General features: G+C 49.1%; 1 protein-coding gene across 1 annotated transcript in view; it reads left to right on the forward strand.

Annotated features, from left to right (window-relative positions):
- Nucleotides 1-23,290, forward strand: part of LOC125164113 (translation initiation factor IF-2-like) — a 28,830-nt gene that overhangs the window by 171 nt on the left and 5,369 nt on the right. The window contains exon 2 of the mRNA XM_047856612.1: nucleotides 3-327. Coding sequence (XP_047712568.1) covers nucleotides 3-327 — 325 coding nt within the window. The remainder of the gene's footprint in view (nucleotides 1-2; nucleotides 328-23,290) is intronic.

Raw genomic sequence — 23,290 nt, forward strand, 5'->3', positions numbered from 1 at the left:
AGCCCAGAGCCCGGCCGGGCCCCCGGATGTGGGGGGCGGGGACGGGGGGCAACCCCCGCCCACCGCGAGCCAACCTGAGCCCCGCCCGGGCTCGTCGCGCCGCCCAGCCACCGCGCGCCGGAGCCGCCCGAGCCCCCTGCCGGCTGCGCCCTGCGCCGCGCGGATTCCCGGCGGGTCGGCAGCCCCCGCGCAGCCGACGTCCCCGGAGGGCGTCCAGCCAGCCCCCCTCCTCCTCCTCCCGGCCTCGCCCGTTCCTCTTCGTTTCCAGAACTCGGCAGCTTCCGAAGAGGCGCGTTCAACTCCCAGATCCTCGCCGCCTCCTCTTAGGTAAGCATTGTTACCCGTTTGAGGTTGAGCAAAAGGTACTCCGAGAGCTGGAGAGATTGACCCCAAGGTCTCTGGCTCGTTAGCGACTGAATTGGGCGCTAAGATTTTTTTCTTTTCTTTTCTTTTCTTTTCTTCTCTTTTCTTTTCTTTCCTTTTTTCTTTTCTTCTCTCTCTCTCTCTTTTGTTTTGCCGCCAGAGTCTTACAGGGGCAGCAGATTCAGATGCCTTCAGGGGCCAGACGATGTGAGTCAAATGGGTGTAGGACAGTAGAGGAGATGGAGACAGAGACAGAGATGAACACCTAAAGGCATTCAGACTCAAAAAATTAAAGCAGGTGTCTTCCTCAAAAAGCTCAGCAGAGTCCTCGAATGACCCATCAATTCCACTTCAAGGTGTATACCCCAAAGAATTTGAAAATAGGGACCCAAGTATTTGTACACCAATGGTCATAGCGGGACTCTTCACAATAGCCAAAGGTGGACACAGTCCATTGCCCATCAACTGATGAATGGACGAACACATTGTGGTATATCAATGCCGTGGAATAATATTCAACCATAAAAAGGAATGAACTTCTGATACCTGTTACAGCATGGATGAACCTCCAAAAAATTATGCTAAGTGTAATAAACCAGGCACAGAAGGCCCCCTGTGGTATCATTCCACTTGTATGAAGTAGGTAAATCCCTAGAGACACAAAGCAGATTGGTGCCAGAGGCTGTAGGGAGGGAGAAATGAGTGACGCTTAATGCGCATGGAGTTTCCTTTTCGGATGAGGAAATGTTTTGGAACATGAGAGGTGGTGGTTGCACAACATCGTGAGTGTACTAAATGCCATTGAATTGGACGCTTTAAAATGGTTAATTTGACGTTGTGTGAATTTAATCACAATTAAGAAAAGAAAGCACGTCACCCGTGGATCAGACTTGGCTCATGGGTCACCAGTTTGCAATCCCTTGGATTCTGTGCTGTCCTTACCCGTTTACTAACAATGGGGGTGCCAAATATAAGAGGATCCATCTCTAAGAAAACGCATCACTGCTACTTTGGATATTAGCTCTTGAGGAGCCCCCAGTCTGGTAGGGTTACTCACTGGGACAGATAAAAATTTAGCACAAGGACACACTTTACCGTTTTGGGGACCTGTGGAAAGGCCTCACTGGGGAAATCGCTTTTGAGGTGGTACTTGAATAGTGGGAGGCATTTCCAGGGAGGAGCATGCTCACCATTGTCAAGAGCCTATAGGGGCGCCCGGGTGGCTCAGTAGGTTAAACGTCCAACTTCGGCTTAGTTCATAATCTCATGGTTCATGAGTTCGAGCCTGGCATTGCACTCTCTGCTGTCAGCACGGAGCCTGCTTCGGATCCTCTGTCCCCCCTCTCTCTGCCCCTCTTCCACTCGCCTGCTCTCTCTCTTAATCTCAAAAGTAAATTAATTAAAAAAAAAACACAGCACCTTATCCAAGATCTTCTGACCACTCCCCCACCCCAAGTCCAATGTTCTTTCTCTGTACCAGGCTGCCAGAGGGAGGTGGGAGAGGAAGGGTGTTCAGTATTTTGGAACATCCCAACAGGAGGGAAAGAAATCAGAAAATACCCTGGAGCCTAGAGATGTTAAACACAGGGAGGAGAGGGGAGGGGAGAAGGGCAGGAGGGTCCTGGCTGAATGGAATCCTGGGAAAGTGGCTGCACAATGGAGGGGAGCAGAGCAGAGGCTGGGGGCACCTTGGTCGCTGCATAGGGAGCTGGAACCACTTCACTGAACTGGACTGGGTGCAGAATGCAGGGGGGCTGGAGCAGGGGCAGAGAGCAGCCTGGCTCTATCCCTCTAACAGAACTCTCATTAGAGAAACAAAATTGAGGCGCCTGGGTGGCTGAGTCGGTTAAGGGTCTGACTCTAAATTTCAGCTCAGGTCATGATCTCATGATTCATGAGTTCGAGCCCTGCATTGGGCTCTGCACTGGCAGTGTGTAGCCTGCTTGGGATATTCTCTCTCTGTCTCTCTCTGTCTCTCTCTCTCTCTCTCTCTCCCCCCTTCCCCAGCTCGCTCTCTCTCTCTCAAAGTAAATAAAAAAATAAGCTAAGAAAAAGAAAGAAACAAAATTGGCCATGCCCCCTCCAGCCTGGCTATCTGTCTCCCACTTCCTGCATAGGTCTAGACTCCAGGCTGGTAAGGACATCACCACCACCACCCCCATCCCTCCCGCCAATCTGGGTAGCTGGCCTAGCAGGTGCTCCTTCCTGCCTGGTTTCTCTGAGCCCTTGAGTTTGTCCTGATCCCCTGGATGGGGAGTGCAGGGCAGAGGGGACCCACTGCCCCAAGGGAGAGGCAGCTTTGGTCCCAATCCAGAAAGTTCCTCCTTGTCCACCTCCATATGCCCTGTGCCCTCTACCCTCATGCCTTCCTGTGCACATTCACAAGCATGAACCTTAGGGCATAAACCGTAGAGCATTACATTGAACCCTGGAGTACCCTCAGCCCAACCTCCTCTGATGGAAAAACTCCCCCAGAACGCATATCAGAGCTAGTTCCTGGCAGAGCTGGGCCTGGAAGCTGGGTGTCTTGCCTCCTAGACATGGGGCTTACTGTGTTCAGCCACAGTGATGCCAAGGGGTGCGGCACTTTGGGCACCAGGCCAGGGGAAGGGAAGCAAGCTCCCTGGCTGCACCCACTTCCTGAATCGGCTGACCTGGGACCATTTAATTTCTCTCTTTGCACCTCAGTTTTCTCACCTTGAAAAGGAGATCATGTGAAGTAATGTGAAGCACTCGACACAGTTCCTGGCAGATGGTGGCCATCTGTAAATGTTAGTTTATCCGTCTCCACTTCTGATGCGGAAAGGAGGCAAGTTTGTCAGAAGGACAAAGTGCTTCATGGGGCCTGTCTTCAAGTGGCCGGGGACGCCACGTGGTGTCCCCACCCAGCATGCACTCTCGATGTCTCTGATCCGTCTCCCTGGGCTAGAGAGTAGGTGCATCCTTGCTGCCTGAGAGTGGCCAGGACTTCAAAATCCCAGGGCCTAGGGGCGCCCGGGTGGCTCAGTAGATTAAGCATCCGACTCTTGGTTTCTGCTCAGGTCATGATCTCGTGGCTTCGTGGGTTTGAACCCTGCATCCAGCTCTGTGCTAGGAGCGCAGAGGCTGCTTGGGGTTCTCTCTGTCCCCCTCTCTGTCTGCCCGTCCCCCATTCGCACTGTCTCTGTCTCTCTCAAAATAAATTTAAAAACTTAAAAAAAAATTTTTTTTTAAATCCCGGAGCCTACCCATGGTGACTAGGGACTGTCCCCTTCTCTCTGCCTGCCACCTCTGGCCTCGTCACCTCTCTCCTTGACTATTGCAGCAGTTATGCCCATGCTCGGGCTCCCAGCTGTCGCCCACTCTGCCCCAGAGGGTGCATTCCAGTCCACACAGTCTGTCCCCAACCTCATGTTCTTGAAAGGTGGCGTCCCAGCTTTAGGACTAGTCCCATGCCCCCCTCGGGCCTGGCCTCTGCCCCTGTCTTGTGCACCTCTGCACTGGGAACCGCCTCAGTGTCCTCATATGTTAGGGCTGGTCCTTGGGAGCACCCATGAATGGCACCTGCTGTGTTCCTCACCCCACGTCCAAGGCAAGGTTACTGCCCCCATCTTCCATCCCTGCAGCAGTACAGCATTTGTGGATCTTCTGTCTGTCACCTTCTGGAGACAGTAAGCCCTGAACGCACAGCGACTGGTCTCCGGTCTATGAATAGACCCCCAGGACCTCCTCCAGGGCCTGACAGTTGGCCGTGTTCAGCTCCAACACACCATCTGCCAAAAAGCCACTGTATCGCTTCTTTCTCACCAGGAGAAGGAGGAAGAGAGGCAGGCTTGGCGCTAATCCCCAGTCTGTAACTTCCTGGTGCCCTCTGAGCCTCAGTTTCCTCGTGTGAACACGCAGAGCTGCCTGGAGGATGAAATGGCACCACTGTGAAGGAAGGGCTTAACAGCTGTGTGTCCCCCACCTGCCCTTCACTCCTTGCCTTCTCTCATCGTCTCTGGTCCCCTTGGAGCAGAGCCAGGCCCTGGCCCGAGGGAGGAGGGAAGAGAGTGGGGCGTTTCTGGAGAGGTAGCCTGCAGATTTCATACCTCGCAGAGAGCAGGCTGGCTGGTAGGGGCCTGTTCCAGCTGCTGCCAGCCCTTCCAGGAGATCTGTTCATGGTGGGGCATCATGGCTGGTGGGATCGAGGCAGTAGGGCCCTGACACCGCGCCCCGGGGAGAGTGCCCCACACCCTGGGGTGAAAGTGGACTCCCGGGCCCAGGACTGCCCTTCCTGAGTCACCCGTGCCAGGGAGGAGCCTCGGTTCATCCCTCCTGCCCCCCCCCCCCCCCCCCCCCCCCCAATGACCAGGACAGCTCCTGCCTGCAGGGTAGGGTGGAAACTGACAGCTGCCAGGACTTGCTCAGGGGCCTGCCCTGGGGCAGAGAGCTCAGACCTGCAGGAGCCAGCCAGGACGGCAGTGCCAACACCGTCGGAAGTCCAGGCGACCCAACTGGCCCACCGGCTGGTCACCGGCCAGCTGGCCTGGCCCCACATCTGCCGCCCAGATGGTTAACAGGGCACTTTGCTCTGGAATTTGGGAGACCTGGCCTCCAATCCCTCTGTCCAAGGGATTTATGGGTGGGAAAGGGGGTGGGGGGGAAATTGCAAGAAGTCTGGGGAAGTCACTGCAAAACCGTGCATTGACCAGATGAAGAGATTCTAGAAATCGGTCGCACAACCGCGTGAATGTGCTTTAACACCACTGAACTGCATGCTTGCAAATGGTTAAGACAGTAAATTACACGTTAGATGTATTTTACCACAATTTACAAAATTCATGAAGGAAGAAAAAAAGTCAGGTCACTATGTTGTACACCCGAAACTGATACAACATTGTGTGTCAGCTACACTCAAAAAGCACAAGAAAGGGGCTCCTGGGTAGCTCAGTCGGTTGAGCGTCCAACTTCGGCTCAGGTCATGGTCTCAGGGTCTGTGGGTTTGAGCCCGGTGTCGGGCTCTGTGCTGACAGCTCAGGGCCTGGAGCTGCTTCAGATTCTGTGTCTCCCTCTCTCTCCCTCTGCCCCTCGCTCCTGCTCATGCTCTCTTTCTAAAAAGCAATTTCAGGGGCGCCTGGGTGGCGCAGTCGGTTAGGCGTCCGACTTCAGCCAGGTCACGATCTCGCGGTCCGTGAGTTCGAGCCCCGCGTCAGGCTCTGGGCTGATGGCTCGGAGCCTGGAGCCTGTTTCCGATTCTGTGTCTCCCTCTCTCTCTGCCCCTCCCCCGTTCATGCTCTGTCTCTCTCTGTCCCAAAAATAAATAAAAAATGTTGAAAAAAAAAATTTCAAAAGCAATTTCATAAAACAAAAGAAAGAAAAAAAGTTGTACACTGAAGTGAACTTGGATCCTTATGTTCCAGGGTTACCTAAAAGACACTAGTAGGGAGCCAGTCATTTCGTTTTGAGCAAGGACTTGATCCAGATTACTTTTAAAGCTTAATTACAGAAATTTCCAAATATGCACAAAGGCCCATAGAGAAGAATAAAAACCCTCCCAGGTCTTCATCACCCTGCTTTAGGGTTTTATTCACCTCCGTATAAACGTTCCCTCCACGCCCCGGCCCCTCCCCTGCTCACAGGTTACATGAAAGCAAAGTCCGGACATTATGGTATTTCATCCAGCAGTATTTCAGTGTGGACACACATTTTAAATTGTAACTGCCATTTATTTTAAGGGTGTGTGGTTGCTCAGGTACAATGGCCAAAGACGAAGCTGAAGGGTTCAGACTCCCTGAGGTCCGCCAGGCATGGCCTCCCACAGATGGGCCTCTCTGCTGGCCCCCCTGCCCACCAACACTGCTCTCCTGAGAGAGAATGGAAGCTCTCCCCTGAAGGAAAGGCCAGGAAGAGAAGTGACCTTTTGTCACCTGTGGGATTCATGTCTCTGTGGAGAAATTGGCTAAGATGCCAGTGTGCACTGTTTCAATGTTTTTTAAATGTTTTATTTATTTTTGAGGGAGGAGGGGCAGAGAGAGAGGCACAGAATCCAAAGCAGGCTCCAGGCTCTGAGCTGTCAGCACAGGGCCTGACGCAGGGCTTGAACCCACGAACCTCGAGATCATGACCTGAGCCGAAGTCGGATGCTTAACCGACTGAGCTGCCCAGGTGCCCCGCCCAGTGAGCCCCTCATGCACCCTCCCAGCTACCCATGTCCAGCTGGTCAGCTAAGCCTGGGGCACAGCCGTCGCTGCCCTGGGCCTTGCTATGTGAAGTGCCCCCGACCTTGGAAGTCTGAACATCAGCACTGTCTCCCCTGTATCTTCTGCTGAGGCAGAGATTTCCCTTTGCTCCTACTCTCCTGCTTCCTCAGCCTGCTGAGTACATGTGCCCGACACAGCCTGCCCATCTGGCTTCCAGCCCCAACCCGAGGCAGGCCCGCCTCACAGAGCCATGTACCCAAACATTTACCCAGCCCCACCCAGGAGAGCCAGACAGGCTCCTACACACCCTCACCTGCCTGGCGCTGCTACGCCCCCACCCCACCCTCCGACCGAACCTACCTGGGCAGCAGCTCTCCTCCCACCAGCTCCACCACCTTGGAGATCCAGGCCACACACAGACTTTCACGTGGTTGGCAAGGTCCTCCAGGCACGTGTTTATCATGCCCTTGGCAGGTCATGCCCTGGGCGGTGTGGACATCGTGGGGGTCACTCCCTGTACCTGCCTCTTATTCTGCATACAGCTGCCAGCCCCAGGGGGGCTCTCCAGGCTGGTGAGGTTAGTTCAACTGATGAGCCAGTGGGAAGGTCACACAACCTAATGAACAGCTTGTTGTGGGTCCATCCTTTGGGAAGCAGACACTGAGGTGGGGTTCGGAGCACAGGAATTTATGGGCTGGAACATCTATGAAAGAAAAGGGGAGGAAGCAGGATTGGGCAGAGGTCACCACCCGGCAATACAGACCCTGATGATTCTGTTTTATTTGGACGTAGTTTTAGACGTAGAGAAAAGTTGCAAAAATAGTGAAGTTTGTTGATATCCTTGACTGAGCCTCTCCCTGTGTTAACATCACACATAAGGGGCTCCTGGGTGGCTCAGTTGGTTAAGCATCTGACTGCAGCTCAGGTCATGGTCTCGCAGTCTGTGGGTTTGAGCCCCACATCGGGCACTGTGCTGACAGCTCAGAGGCTGGAGCCTGCTTTGGATTCTGTGTGTCTCTGCCCACCCCCCCATACTCTCTCTCTCTCTCTCTCTCTCTCTCTCAAAAATAAATAAATAAATAAGTAAATAAATAAGTAAATAAGTAAAACCATCATACATAACCACAACACAATGATGACAGCAGAGAGGTTAACAGTGGTGCAGGAATATAAACTGCAGGCTTCATTTGGGTTCAACCAGATTTTCCACTCACGCCCCTTTCTGGTCCAGGATCCAGCCAAGCACTGCACACTGTATTTATTTACCACTCTTCTTTCATATGGTCAGTCTTCAGCTCGATTGACCTGCATATTTGCTGTGTTTTTTGTCCTTCATTCCTTCCTGTGCCCATGATCTTCCTTCTTAATCATTTTCTCTCTGCAAAACAAACAAAAAAAATTGTTTTTAGATTCTTTTAATGTGCAGTGGTCTGCTGATGGCATATCCCCCAGGTTTTGTCTGATAATGTCTTTCTGGTGTCTCTTCTTGAAGGATAGTTTCTCTGAGTATAGACTTCTAAGTTGGCGGTAACTTTCGTTTAAAAAAAATTTAAATTTATTTATTTGAGAGAGAGAGAGAGAGCATGCAGGGGAGGTGCAGAGAGAGGGAGGGAGAGAGAGAATCCCAAGCAGTCTCTGCACTGTCAGCACAGAGCCCGATGCAGGGCTCAAACTCATGAACCGTGAGATCATGACCTGAGCCAAAAAGGAAGAGTTGGGTGCTTAACTGACTGAGCCACCCAGGTGCCCCAGTAATTTTCTTGTAGTACTTTGAAGCTATTGGTTAACCGTCTGCTGGCTCCCATGTTTGCTGTTAAGGAGTGAGATGCAGTCAAATTGTGTGAATCAGGCAGGTTTCGCTAGAGTGTGCTGCGGTAACAAACATCCCCCTACATCTCCTTGGCTTGCAACAACAAAGGTTTATTTTTGGCTCACTTTCCATGCCCTGTGGTGTCAGCGGCAGCTCCTCCCTGGGACATGCTTGGCTCCTGGCATGGAGGGAAAAGAGCCATGGCAAAATCATGTGATGGCTCTTAAAGCCTTTACTGAAAAGTAGCAGCAGGCATTACTTACCCTCACGTGTCATTACCCTTGCAGGTCACTGGACAAAGCCTGATGTCACCAGGGTGGAAACATACTAGCTTCCCATAGGGATTGGTGGCAAATAATTGACAACAAAAATGCTATCTACCATGTTCTCTGTGTCTCCTTTAGAGAGTTCTGGATCCCTTAGGGTCCACTCAGGAAAATGTAAACCATGCTAGTTTTTTCAAACAAAGGGGAAATAATACACAAAGTGGATTGCACAGATTTTGGAAGACCCAAAGAGCAAAAGAGGGTACTGAGGTTGCCCCGGTTTATAGTTTCTACCCCTGGACCTGGGAAGAGAAGAGGGAAGGGGCAGGGTTAACAGCACTTAGAGTCTTGGAGAAGGAAGCCCTTCTGGGACCCCCAGAAGAGGGACCCTGATGGCTTGGGCTATGACCTGCAAGGGGGGTTGGTGTGGCTGGTGCTGGGAGTGTTGAAAGGAGCTGGATGCCAGTGAAGTAAAGCCAGCAGGAAGTAGAGACAGGAAGGAATCCCCTTCCCCTGCCGGCTAATCTCCCTTAGTGCCTCCCACTGGCAGAACCAAACAGGAGGTCAGCTGACAAGGGGGCCTGGGAAATGTCATTTGCAGACCCTAGCCCAGCACCACACAACAGATTGTAGCTGTGACCTGAGACACAAGAGGTAAATGACCAGCACTATTAGCTATCATTTTCCTCTGGATGCTTTTCCTATTCTCTTTGTCTTGGATTTTCTACATTTTCAACCATGATGGGTCAAGGTATGGATTTCTTTTTATTTACTCTGCTTGGGATCCATTTTGTAAAAATGTTGATTTATTTATTTTGGAGAGAGAGAGAGAGAGAGAGAGAGCATGAGCAGGGGAGGGGCAGAGAGAGAGAGAGAATCCCAAGCAGGCTCCTCACTGTGAGCGCAGAGCCAGACGCAGGGCGGGATCTCACGGATCGTGAGATTACTTGGGATCCATTTGAATTCTTAAATCTATAGATTGATATCTTGTACCCATTCTGGAAAATTCTCAACCATCATCTTTTCAAACATTGCCTCTATTCTCTCTCTTTCTTCTTTTCCTCTGGGACTGAAACTAGATGTATGTGAGGCCTTCTTGCTGTAGGTTCCATATCTGTAACCTTTTCTTCTGTTTTTTTTCCATCCTTTTTTTGTCTCCCCATACTTCTTTCTGGATTGTTTCCTCTGACCAGTCTTCCACTTCTCTGATTCATTCTTCAACCATGTCAAATCTGCTGTGAAATCAGTCCATTAATGGGGCACCTGGGTGACTCAGTCAGTTAAGCATCTGACTTCAGCTCAGATCATGATCTCACAGTTCATGGGTTTGAGCCCCATGTGGGGCTCAGCGCTTATGGTGTAGAGCCTGCTTGGAATTCTCTCTCTCCTTCTCTCTTTGCCTCTCTCCTGCTTGTACTTTCTTAAAAATAAACTTTAAAAAATCAGCCCATTAAGTTTATAATTTACTTTTTATTTTTATTATTTTTATTCTTTTATTTTTTTAAATTTATTTACTTATTTTGAGAGACAGAGACTGTGCAAGTGGGGGAGGGGCAGAGAGAGAGGGAGACAGAGAATCCCAAGCAGGCTCCGCACTGTTAGCACAGAGCTCAATGAGGGGCTCGAACTCACGAAACCATGAGATCATGACCTGAGCCGAAAACCAAGAGTCAGTCACTTAACCAATTGAGCCACCCAGGCGGCCCTATAATTTACTTTTTAGTTTCCACTTACTCCTTTTATACATGTGCTATATAATTTTATATAGTTTCCTGTTCCTTGCTGGAAGTTTCAATTTTGTTGTTTAATTTCTTTTTTTTTTTTAATGCTTATTTATTTTTGAGAGAGAGAGAGACAAAGTGTGAGTGAGAGAGGGGCAGAGAGAGAGGGAGACACAGAATCCGAAGCAGGTTCCAGACTGAACTGTCAGCACGGAGCCCGATGTGGGGCTCAAACTCATGAACTTTGAGATTATGACCTGAGCTGAAGTTGGACACTCAACCGACAGAGCCACCTGGGTGCCCCTTTGGTATTTAATTTTTTGAACAGAGTACATGTAATTTGTTTTATAGTCCAGAATTCTTCCAGTTGTATTTCTGTTGACTGTTGTTTCTAATGGTTTTAGTTCAAGGAATCTTGCTTTCTCTCATGTGTCTGGTTGTTTCTGTACGTTGAATATTATAGTTGTGGTATTATTTGTAGAAATAATTTGCAGTGGGGTGATTTTGTCATTTGCCAAAAAGAATTTTCTATTGCCTTTGCCAGGTGCCTGGAGGGATTAGCAAACTGAGATCATGTTAGTTCATACTTAGGGCATGATATTGCCCCAGGATGACTCAGAGCAGGGCTACTATTCAGGGAAGGGCTGGTTTTCAGTTCAGCTTTACTTCTAGGGTGCAGTCCTGTGGGGCTTAACCCAACGTGGTGTTTATTGGTCCCCTACCTTTGGCAGGCCCCTGACTTTGTTTTTTTTCTTCATTTTTCATTTTTTTTTATTTTAGAGAGAGAGAGAATGCAAGTTGGAGAGAGGGGCAGAGGAGGAGAGAGAGAGAGAGAGAGAAAGAGAGAGAGAGAGAGAGAGAGAGAGAGGGAGAATCCCAAGCAGGCTCCATGCTCAGTGAGGAGCTGGTCATGGGGCTCTATCCAACGACCCTGGAATCATGACCTGAGCTGAAATCAAGGGTCAGGTGACTGACTGAGCCACCCAGTTGCCTCTTAAAGATTTTATTTTTAAGTAATCTCTACACCCAGTGTGGGACTCCACCTCACAACCTGGAGATCAAGTGTCACACATTCTCTGACTTCAGCTCAGGTCATGATCTCACGGTTCATGAGTTCGAGCCCCACGACGGACTCCACTCTGGCGGTGCGGAGCCTGCTTGGGATCTCTCTCTCTCTCTCTCTCTCTCTCTCTCTGCCTCATCCTCCACCTCTTTGTCTCTCTAAATAAATAAATGTAAAAAAAAAAAAAAAAGACATGCCAGTGGTCAAAGTGGTGCCACAAAGGGGGGTAACCAGGGGCCAGACCTGGTGTGGGGGGTCAGGAAGACCTTTAGGGATCAGGGTATGCTGGCCGAGGGACACACGTGGGGCCCTGAAGTGGGCGGGTACAGGTGGAGGTGACTCAGAGAGAATAGTATGTGTGGAGCTGGGGTTGTGGGGAAACCTGAAGCTGCAGCCGCATCAGGGGCCGGGTTTGGGGTCACCAGGGGGATTTTATCCTGCTGAGGGAAGAGGTGATCTCATCATGCTCAGCCCCTGGGCTGAATTCTGTGTCCCGGGCTGAATTCTGTGTCCTGGGCTGTTAGCGATGGAACTGTGTCCCTCCCAAATCCACACATTAAAGCCCTAACCTCCAGTCGGGCCTGGTAATGAAGGGAATTAAGATTTAGTGAGGTCATAAGGACAGAGTCCTAATCCAATAGGACTGGTGTCCTTATGAGAAGAGGAAAAGGGGCGCCTGGGTGGCTCAGTCAGTTGAGCGTCCAGCTCAGGTCATGACCTCAGGGTTGTGAGATTGAGCCCCACATTGGGCTCTGTGCTGAGCACAGAGCCTGCTTGGGATTCTCCCTCTCCCTCTCTCTCTCTCTCTCTCTCTGCCCCTCCCCTGTTCATGCTCTCTTGCTCTCAAAATAAATAAGTAAACTTAAAAAAAACCAAGAGTTGCACGCTCTATTGCCTGAGCCAGCCAGGTGCCCCATCCTGACTCTGATTTTTGTCTCCAGTTGTGCAAGGCCATGAGAGGTGAGCTCGCCCTCCCAGCCACGTCTTTCCAATTGGCACAAGCTTCCAGGGCGACTGCAGCCTCAAGTATCAGGGTCATCTGTCTGAAATCCTGTCCTCTCCTGGACCTCAGTGCAGCAATTCTCATATTGTTGGTCTTGGCCATGAGTGACTGAATGGGTGATGGTCCTGACATCTAAGACGGGTGTCTGAGAGGAAGAACAGTTTAATAGAGAAAATCAACAGTTTGGTTTGGGGCATCTATACATATTTATTTTTAAATGTTTATTTCTTAGAGAGAGAGAGAGAGTGAAAGCACACAAGTGAGGGAGGGGCAGAGATTGGGAGACAGAGGATCCAAAGTGGGCTCTGTGCTGACAGCAGTGAGCCTGATGTGGGGCTTGAACTCATGAACCGTGAGGTCATGACCTGAGCTGAAGTAGGACCGACTGAGCCACCCAGGCGCCCCTGGACGTCTATATTTGATGAGGCTTTGGAATGTCTTGGTGAGAATGTTCCATGAGCAGCTGTGTATTTATGTCTGGAGATCAGTCAGTTATATAAAATTGTTAGTCTTCAACAGATGAGGGGCATTTTAACCCTGTGGTTTCCTTGAATGGAAATATTTCAATTTGATTTTTTTTTTAAGTAGGCTCCATGCCATGAATTTGCACTCACGACCCTGAGATCAAGACCTAACCTGAGATCAAGAGTCGGACACCAAACCAACTAAGCCACCCAGACGCCCCACAAATTAACTTCTTTTTTTCTATTGAAGTAGAATTGACATACATTATGGTAGTTATAGGTATACAACATAATGCTTCAAATTTGTATATATTGCAAAATGATCACATGATAAATCTAGTTAATATCTGTCACCATACGTAGTTACAGATTTTTTTTTCTTGTGATGAGAAATTTTAGGATGTACTCTTTTAGCAACTTTGAAGTATGCAGTACAATATTCACAACTATAGTCCCCATGCTATACTCAATACTGTTTATCCCCATGACTTACTCATTTTATAACTAGAAGTTTGTACCATTTGACCCCCTTCACCCTTTTCAGCCACCCTCCCATCCCTGCTTCTGGCAACCACCAGTCTGTTCTTTCTATTTTTGAGCTTGGTTTCATGTTTGCTTTTGTTTTTTATTTTTTTTATTAAAACTTTTTTTTTAATGTTTATTCTTTTTTCTTAATTTTTAAAAAATATTTTATTTATTTTTGAGAAAGAGTGTGAGCCGGGGAGAACAGAGAGAGAGAGAGAGCAGGGGAGGGGCAGAGAGGGAGACACAGAATCCAAAGCAGGCTCCAGGCTCTGAGCTGTCAGCACAGAGCTCGATGCAGGGCTCGAACTCACGAACCGCGAGATCATGACCTGAGCTGAAGTTGGATGCTTTAACTGATTGAGCCACCCAGGTGCCCCTGTTATGTTTGTTTTTTTTTTTTTTAGATACCATATATAAGTGAGATTGTATGGTATTTGTCTTTCTCTCTCTGACTTGTTTTACTTAGTGTATTGTTGTCAGGATCCACCTATGTTGCCACAGATGGCAAGAATCCCTTCTTTTTTCTGGCTATTTTATGGTACATGTATTTCACATTTTCTTTACCCATTCATCCATTGATGGACACTTAGGCTTCTTCCTTCCTTTGGTTATGGTAAATAATGCCGCCATGAACCTGGGGGTCCATATGTCTTTCTGAGTTAGTGTTTTCATTTTCTTCAGAGAAATACCCAGAAGTAGATTGGCTGGATGGTATGCTAGTTCTATTTTTAATTCATCGAGGAATTTCCGTACTGTCTTCCGTAGTGGCTGCCTCAATTTATATTCCCACAAACGGTGCACAGAGGTTCCCTCTTCTCCACATCCTCATCAGTTCTTGTTATTTTTTGTCTTTTTGATCACAGCCATTCTAACCAGGTGTGTTTTTGTTTCTTTGTTTGTTTTGAAGTTTATTCATTTTGAGAGAAACAGAGAGAATGCGAGCAGGGGAGGGGCAGAAAGAGAGGGAGACAGAGAACCCCAAGCAGGCTTTGCGCTGTCAGCACAGAGCCCGATGTGGGGTTCAAACCTACAAAACCACGAGATCATGACCTGAACCAAAACTGAGAGCCCGACGCTTAACTGACTGAGCCACCCAGGAGCCCCATGGCTATCAGTTCTTAATTTAATTTTATTCAGTCTAGTTTTTAAACAAAATTTTCTTCATCAGTCAGTTTATACATACTTTTGCAACTTGTATTTCTATGAGTTCCAGTCTCCTGGATTGAGTTTTGCAGCTCTCCATTATGTCAAGCAGAGCTGACTTTTCCAAGAGTTTTAAGGCAATCATAAATTTTACCCTGCAGGTTTACCTATCAGTTTTATTTTCCATTGTTGGGTGGAGCCGTCATAGTTTGTCTACATTTCTTAGGGAATCCAGAAGAAATTTTGGAGCAGTTTTGGGAATAAGACAGAAATGGAGAGAGAGATATGAAAGAATAGTTGAGGAAGGGGCATCTGCGTGGTTCAGTCAGTTAAGTGGTTAAGCATCTGACTCTATTTTGGCTCAGGTCATGATCTCACGGGTTCATGGGATGGAGCCCTGTGTCTTGGGATTCTCTCTCTCCCTCTCTCTCTTTCTCTCAAAATAAATAAATAAACATTACAAGAAAAGAATAGTTGAGGAACACTAGGAGAGAGGGAGAAGGAGAGGGGAGAGAGGGAAGGAGAGGGGAGAAGGAGGGACCAAGGGGAAGGGCAGAGAGAGGGAGGGAGGGAGGAAGGGTCGGAGAGAGGGGAGGAGGTGAGCAGGCTGAGGGGACCTCCAGTACAGCAGGTCAGAATACCCTTGGGGTTTAAGTAGGCAGGATAAAAAAAATGTCCTGCTTTAGTCCTCAGCCTACAGATGGTCACTGAAGCCCCGAATGAGATCGTCAGGAGAGAGAACCAAGCTCAAGGTTAAGGCTGAGGGGACTGCCCCTCGTGAAGGCAGGTCAAGGAGGATGAGGAGTGGGCAGAAGGGGAGGAGGAAACCTGGTGCAGACCCCACTCGCACAACACCCAGCCTGCCCACCAGCCCCGTCCAGCAAAGGTGATCAGAGTGATGGGGGAACCATCTTCCTAAGCAGGGGGAGGGAAGGCAGACAGTGCCAGGCTGTGCTGCAGGAAGAGGCCCTGGGGAAAGGAAGGTTCCCCTATTCCTCCTTGTCTCCATGGACTCAGTCTTCTTGCCACTCCAGAGCCCAGCCTGAGGGTCACCCTGCAACAATGGCCTGGGGCAAGGAGGTGGGGGCGGGGGAGTGGGGGTTGCTGACATCTGGGATTCAACTGGCTGTTTCATCCTGGACGGTGGCCTGGGTTAAAAGGGCCCAGCAGCCCTCACCAGGTACCCGAGGGAGGCGCTGCTGCCCTGACCTTTGCTGGACACCTTACAGCACTGCTGCCCACGTGTCATGTTCTTTGCCATAGGACCCCGGTCCCGGGTGGCCAGGTTTATTTTGCAAATAAAATTACAGAATACCTTCTGAATTGGAACCTCAGATGAACAAGGAGTTATTTTTTTGTATCATTTTTTGAAACTAAAAAGATTTTCATGGGGTGCCTGAGTGGCTCAGTTGGTTAAGCATCTGACTTCAGCTCAGGTCATGATCTTATGATTTGTGGGTTCGAGCCCCGCATCAGGCTCTTTGCTGGCAGTTTGTAACCTGTTTCAGATTCTCTCTCTCCTCTCTCTCTGCCCCTCTCCTGCTCACTCTTCTCTCTCTCAAAATAAATTAATTATTTTTAAAAAATGAATAGGGGCGCCTGGGTGGCTCAGTCAGTTAACTGTTCACTTTCAGCTCAGGTCATGATCTCACAGTTTGTGAGTTCGAGCCCTGTGTCGGCCTCTGTGCTGACAGCTCAGAGCCTGAAGCCTGCTTTGGATTCTGTGTCTCCCTATCTGTCTCTGCCCCTCTCCTGCTTGTGCTCTGTCTCTCCCTCTCTCTCAAAAATAAACATTTTTAAAAAACTAAAAAACTGAATAAACATTTACTTTAAAAATTATTTATTTATTTGCTTTCAATTTTTAGGGGCGCCTGGGTGGCTCAGTCAGTTAACCGTTTGCTTTCGGCTCAGGTCATGATCTCACAGTTTGTGAGTTTGAGCACTGTGTCAGGCTCTGTGCTGACAGCTCAGAGCCTGGAGCCTGCTTCAGATTCTGTGACTCCTTCTCTCTTTGCCCCTTCCCCTCTTGTGCTCTGTCTCTCAAAATATAAATAATAAAACAAATTTTTTATTTATCTGAAGTTCAGATTTTTTAAAATATGTATTTTTGAGGGTGAGAGAGAGAGACTGAGTGCAAGCGGAGGAGGGGCAGAGAGAGAGGGAGACACAGAATCCAAAGCAGGCTCCAGGCTATGAGCTGTCAGCACAGAGCCCAATGAGGGGCTTGAACTCACGAACCCAAACTCACCAACCATGAGATCATGACCTGAGCCAAAGTCGGATGCTTAACTGACAGAACCACCCAGGCGCCCAATCTGAAATTCAGATTTAACTGGGGGGTTTCTCTATTTTGTCCAGCAACCTTACCCCTCTCCGAGCTCTCCTTTTCTTTTTATCCCACCCCTGACTCAGACCCAGGTCAACAACTGTGTCCCTGCCTCCACTGTGGACCCCTCCAGGCCATTTTCCCCACCAGTCACCAGCATCACTGGGCCAGTGCCTAGCTCTGATCTTGCCGCCTAAAACCCTGCCCGGAGGCTGCAAACTGAAGCCCGTGAACACGTTTTGTTTGGGGGTGGTAGTGTTTGCAATCTGGAAATTTCACTATCAAGACTGGGTTTCTGGCTTCTCAAAACAATGTGAAGCTATGGCAGCCTTGTATCCACCTTGGCTCCATTGCTAGGAGCTGAGAGTGCCTGTCCTTTTTGATGTGGAAAATGTCGGGGTTTGGAGCCCATGGACAAGGAAGAATTCTTCTTTATTTAAAATATGTATTTTTTTTTAACGTTTATCTTATCCATTATGAGAGAGAGAGAGAGAGAAAACAGGAGAGAGACAGAGAGTGAGGGAGACAGAGAATCCAAAGCAGGCTCAGTGCTGTCAGCACGGAGCCCTACCTGGGGCTTGAACCCATGAACCGTGAGATCGTGACCTGAGCCAAAATCGAGAGTCGGGAGCCCACGAACTGAACCACCCAGCTGCTTCCCAAGAAAGAATTCTTGAGACGTCTTCGGTGCATAAAGGTGGGGTTTTTTTTGTTTTGTTTTATTATTATTTTTTAATGTTTATTTCTGAGACAGAGAGACAGAGCATGAGTGGGGGAGGGGCAGAGAGAGAGGGGGACACAGAATCTGAAGCAGGCTCTAGGCTCTGAGCTATCAGCACAGAGCCCGACGCTGGGCTCGAACTCACAGACTGCGAGATCATGACTGAGCCGAAGCCGGACGCTCAACTGACTGAGCCACCCAGGCGCCCCACATAAAGGTGGTTTTATTAAAGCACAGGGACAGGACCCCTGGGTAGAAAGAGCTGCATAGGGGTTGTGACAGGCAACTGATTATATAATTTCAAGTTGGGAGAGGGTCAGGCATAGGGTAAGTCTGTAAGGAATTTTGGAAACAAGGTTTCCAGGACCTTGAGGGGCTAGCCGCTGTTAGGAAAAGGTCAGTAAAACCTGAGTCATGAGACCCTTCAGATGTCTATCTGGGTCATATGCTTGGGGAATGATTTTTAACACATATCTTGGTGGGTGGAGAGAAAGGAAGTTTCCAAAGGAATTTCTATACGTTAAAGGAGACTTACAATACTCTGAAGGTCAGGATGATATTAAGTTCAGATTGCCTTTTGCCCTTAGCAAAGTGTCACCATTGAGGCAGCTGAGCTCCTAGAGAAATGTCACTTTGCCTACCCCAAGGACTTGTCAGTGGGCTATAGACAGCAAGGAAATTTAATTTTTCATTTGCTTTTGTTTCCCACATCACTTTTTTGAAGACGTCAGTCTCCACTTCTCCTGGATCCCCTAAATCTCACTCATCTCCATAACCTGGCCTTGTCCTCTTTGAGCTTTTGACCACTGACCTGCTGAGGTCACAGTTCCCAGCTTGACACTCAAGACCTTTCCCAGTCAGGTTGATGTGGGGAACAAAGGCAAAAGAAAAAAATTAAGGGCTCCTGGGTGGCTCAGTCAGATGAGTGTCCCACTCTTAATCTCATAGTTCAGGAGATCGAGCCCTGAGTCAGGCTCTGTATTGACAGTGTGAAGCCTGCTTGGGATTCTCTCTCTCCCCTCTCTCTGCCTCTCCCCTGCCTGTGCTTGCTCTCTCTCTTTTTTTCTCTGTCTCAAATAAACCTAAAAAAATAAATAAATAAGTTTCCTTATTGCCTGACAACCCAGTGCCACATCCTTGAAACAGTAGAGTGACCTTCCTCTAAGAACTCAGCCACCTTAATAGTGACACTTTGCTAAGGGCAAAAGGCAATCTGAACTTAACATCATCCTGACCTCCAGGGTCCTGTAAGTCTACTTTAACATATAAAAATTCCTCTGGAAACTTACTTTCTCTCTACCCACCAAGATATGTGTTAAAAATCATCCCCCAAGCATATGACCCAGATAGACATCTGAAGGGTCTCATGACTCAGGTTTTACTGACCTTTTCCTAACAGTAACCAATGACCTTTTCCTAACAGCAGCTAGCCCCTCAAGGTCCTGGAAACCTTGTTTCCAAAATTCCTTACCGACTTACCCTATGCCTGACCCTCTCCCAACTTGAAACTATATAATCAGTTACCTGTCACAACCCCCATGCAGCTCTTTCTGCCCAGGGGTCCTGTCCCTGTGCTTTAGTAAAACCACCTTTGTATACTGAAGATGTCTCAAGAATTCTTTCTTGGCTGTTGGCTCCGAACCCCAACATTTCCACATCAAAATGACCTCTCTTCCACCTTCTTTCTCTGTTCCTTTCCTCACCTTCCTCTCCGAGCCCACTGGCACACTGGATGGCTCCTTTGCATGTCCCATGCATCTGGACACTAAAGGGGTGCAAAATATATCACCCCTGGTGCACTTGCGTGGCTCAATTGGTTAAGCGTCTGACTTTGGCCTAAATCATGATCTCACCATTCCTGAGTTCAAGCCCTGTGTGGGGTTCCGTGCTGACAGCTCAGAGCCTGGAGCCTGCTTCAGACTCTGTGTCTGTCTCTCTCTCTGCCTCTCCCCTGCTCGCACTCTGTCTCTCTCACTCAAAAATAAACATTAAAAAATTAAAAAAAAAAATCGGGGCGCCTGGGTGGCACAGTCGGTTAAGCGTCCGACTTCAGCCAGGTCACGATCTCGCGGTCCGTGAGTTCGAGTCCCGCGTCAGGCTCTGGGCTGATGGCTCGGAGCCTGGAGCCTGTTTCCGATTCTGTGTCTCCCTCTCTCTCTGCCCCTCCCCCGTTCATGCTCTGTCTCTCTCTGTCCCAAAAATAAAATAAAAAACGTTGAAAAAAAAATAAAAAAAAAATATAAATCATCCCCAAATGTGCCTTTTTGGCATATTATTTTATGCTGGCCATTTTTTAAAAGCTGATTATTTTTAAAAAACGGCAGACACTGGCAAAACTAAGTAGTTACCCATTTGACATTTACATTTATAAAGGAAGTCTTCATTTGTTAGGGTGTCTCCCCTTAAGTACCAAAAAGAGGAAGATATCTAAATCTTTAGAATCTTAAGTCAGTGGCTAAGGCCCGGATTTAAATCTGCATCACAACTTTACTCTTGCTTCCTGTGCTTTTCCGTTAACTTCCCATAACTGACTCCCACCACCAACATCCTTTGCCTCTGGCTGAAGACAGTATTTAAGATGATGAGCTTGGGCCATGGTGGGGTCGGCAGTGTTACTCAATTTTCCCGGGTCTCCCCCTTGTGCACAGGAGTTATTAAACTTAACAAAAAAAAGTTATTAAACTTTTGTATGCTTTTCTTCTGTGAATCAGTCTTACATCAATTTAATTATTAGACCAGGCAAAGAACGTAGAAGGGAAGAAGGAAACTTTTGCACCCCTACACCACACTGTCCCTGCCCCCGATGGCCCACCCCTAGCTAGTGGGTGATTCTCCTCCCTGTGGTCACACCCTGCTCATTCATCCAGGATCATATGAACGTCGCCCATGAGACCCTCTCTGCAATCTCTCCACTGGACAGTGTTCCCTGCTCACTTCTTTGGCCACCCACAAAACTATATGTTACCAGCTATGTCCTTGGTGCACACACGCAGATGGATTCCCAGGGAGGCGTGTCCACTCTGCAGATGCTGGGGAAATGACAAGGAAAATTACCCTGGGGAGCTCCCAGGTGAATGAGGGCAGAGCTCCTGGGGAGGAGAGGCCCCTGAGCTAGGCCGTGGGCGGGGCTGAGAACAGGTTCCCCTACTGGGAAAACATTTGGCCACCTATCCCTTGGCAGAGGCGTTTCCAGGACTGAGGGAGCTCAGGCACCCAGTCTGAGGGGGTGTGGCCCACCTTGAGCCTGTGGGTGCCTTCCTTCCTGGGAAAGGAAGTGAGTGGGGAGGAAAAGGGAGTGGAGCCAGATCCCTAACTGTCCCCAAGGCCAGGTTCAAAGTGGTAGACTAGCATAAGTAGTGGGAAAACAGTGGAATTTTTAGAGCAAAGAAAGATCATGACCTGAGCCAAAGTTGGATGCTCAGCTGAACCATCCAGGTGCCCCGATTTTTAAAATTAATTTATTTTATTTTATTTATTTCGAGAGAGAGAGAGTAAGAAGGGGAGGGGCAGAGAGAGAGGGAGAGAGAGAGAATCCCAAGCAGGCTCCACACTGTCAGTGCAGTGTCCGATGCAGGGTTCGAGCTCACAAACCGTGAGACTGTGACCTGAGCCGAAATCAAGAGTTGGACACTCAACCTACTGAGCCACACAGTCGCCCCAAGGCAAAAAAGTTCTGTAATGAGTTACTAGAATATAAGACCCATGAGGGGCAGGGATTCTGGTCAACTTGTTTTCGGAACAGCTGGTGACTACTGAATAAATAATTGTGTAATGCACAAATGAGTGAGTGAACGAATGAATGAATGTGGAAATACCAGGTCCCAGGTGAGGGTCTAGAGAGAGGGCAGGTTGGGGACTGGGTGATGGCCCAGTGGCTGGAGATTTAGAGGTGACTTTACAGCGTTTACTTTGAGGATTGGCCCCATCTTTACAGGAACTCTGCACGGGGTCTGGCCCAGAGTAGCTGCTCTCGAAGCTAGCTACTTCGAGCACGGGGTCTGCTCGAAGACAGAACCGCCTGGCTTGCCTTTGACTCCAGCAGTCTGGAGGCTGGTCTGGAATTTCCTCCCCCAGAAACTCAGGCTTCTCACTGAAGTTCTTCCCAGTTCACTTAGAACCTTTGCAGACATTGCCTCATTTGATCCTTATCACAACCCTGACGGGTGGGAGCCATTAGCTCCATTTTACAGAAGCAGAGGTTGTGTGACTTCACCAGGTAAGACATGGCGGACGTGGATTCAGACCCAGGTCTGCCGGCCTCCAGATCCTGGGTTCTTTCATCATTTAGCTGGAAAGGTAAGAGGAGCTGATGTGAAAGAGTGTTAAGATGGCACGTGGAGTCAGTGCTAAGCGGGGGATTAATAGTAAGAGCTCCTGTTCATTGAGCATTTCCTGTGTATCTGGTACTGCTCCAAGTGCTTGACGTGAGTCACCTCATTTTTCTTTTCTTTTCTCTTCTTTTCTTCCTTCCTTTAAAAAAATTTTTTTTTCTTAGAGCAAGCAGGGGAGGGGCAGAGAGAGAGAGAGAGAGAGAGAGAGAATCCTGAACAGGCTCCACACTGTCAGTTGAGAGCCTGACGTGAGACCCGAACTCACAAACTGTGAGATCATGACCGGAGCCAAAATCAAGAGTCAGACACCCAACCGACTGAGCCACCCAGACGCTCCTCGCCTCATTTACTTCTTTTTTTTTTTTTCAACGTTTTTTATTTATTTTTGGGACAGAGAGAAACAGAGCATGAACGGGGGAGGGGCAGAGAGAGAGGGAGACACAGAATCAGAAACAGGCTCCAGGCTCCGAGCCATCAGCCCAGAGCCTGACGCGGGGCTCGAACTCCCGGACCGCGAGATCGTGACCTGGCTGAAGTCGGGCGCTTAACCGACTGCGCTACCCAGGCGCCCCCCTCATTTACTTCTTGAATGCTCTCTGGGTTTGGTCCGTCATTACTTCCTTATTACAGACGTGGTATTGGCAAAATATAAGGGCTTTTGTCACTTGGGCTGACACTACCAGGGAAAGCCTCAGGAGGAGTTAGGCCAAGCTGGGGCGAGACGTGGGTGGGTGAGGAGGAAGGCTCTCTGAGAGGAAGGACAGGTTAAGCAAAGGTATGGAGGAAAGGGCAGAAAGGACAGTTCTGTCACAAGATCAGAGAGGCCCAGGGGGCATGCTAGCTAAGTCTCTGGCCCGCCTGCTCTCTAGAAGGAGCCAGACTTAGCTGAATGAAGTCTGGCCACAGCAGGTCCTAGGGCAGGGGCTTGGGTGAAGGGGGTTGTGAGAAATAAGCCCACTGACCCAGTCAAAGGAGGGACACAGAGACCCGGAGCACAGTGAAGTGAGGCTTTAATTAGCGTTCTAGCAAGAGCAGGTGTCTGATGGACAGACACACTCCGGGCGGTTACAGCAAACAGTTTATCTCCTAGCATGAAGCCCCTCCCCTGCTTCTTCATTAGCCGAGGACTACCAGGTTACAGTCTTTCCCTGACGGAGGTTGCCTATGCCCATGGAAGGCAAAGTAGAAGGGACACATACTCTCTTTGCTACAGCTACCCCCCCCCCCCCCCCCCCCCCGCCCCGAGGTCACTTGCTTAGGCCTCACAGGCAGAGTTTACAATGCTTGACTTGCCTAAACGGGAGCATGTTTGGAGTAGGGGCCAGACAGGCTAGTGATTTGAAGCCACGTCCAATGGAGCACTGGGGAATATTTACCCTGGGTGGGGTGTGAT

This window comes from Prionailurus viverrinus, chromosome A1 (assembly GCF_022837055.1).
Source record: "Prionailurus viverrinus isolate Anna chromosome A1, UM_Priviv_1.0, whole genome shotgun sequence".
Taxonomy (NCBI): Eukaryota; Metazoa; Chordata; class Mammalia; order Carnivora; family Felidae; genus Prionailurus; species Prionailurus viverrinus.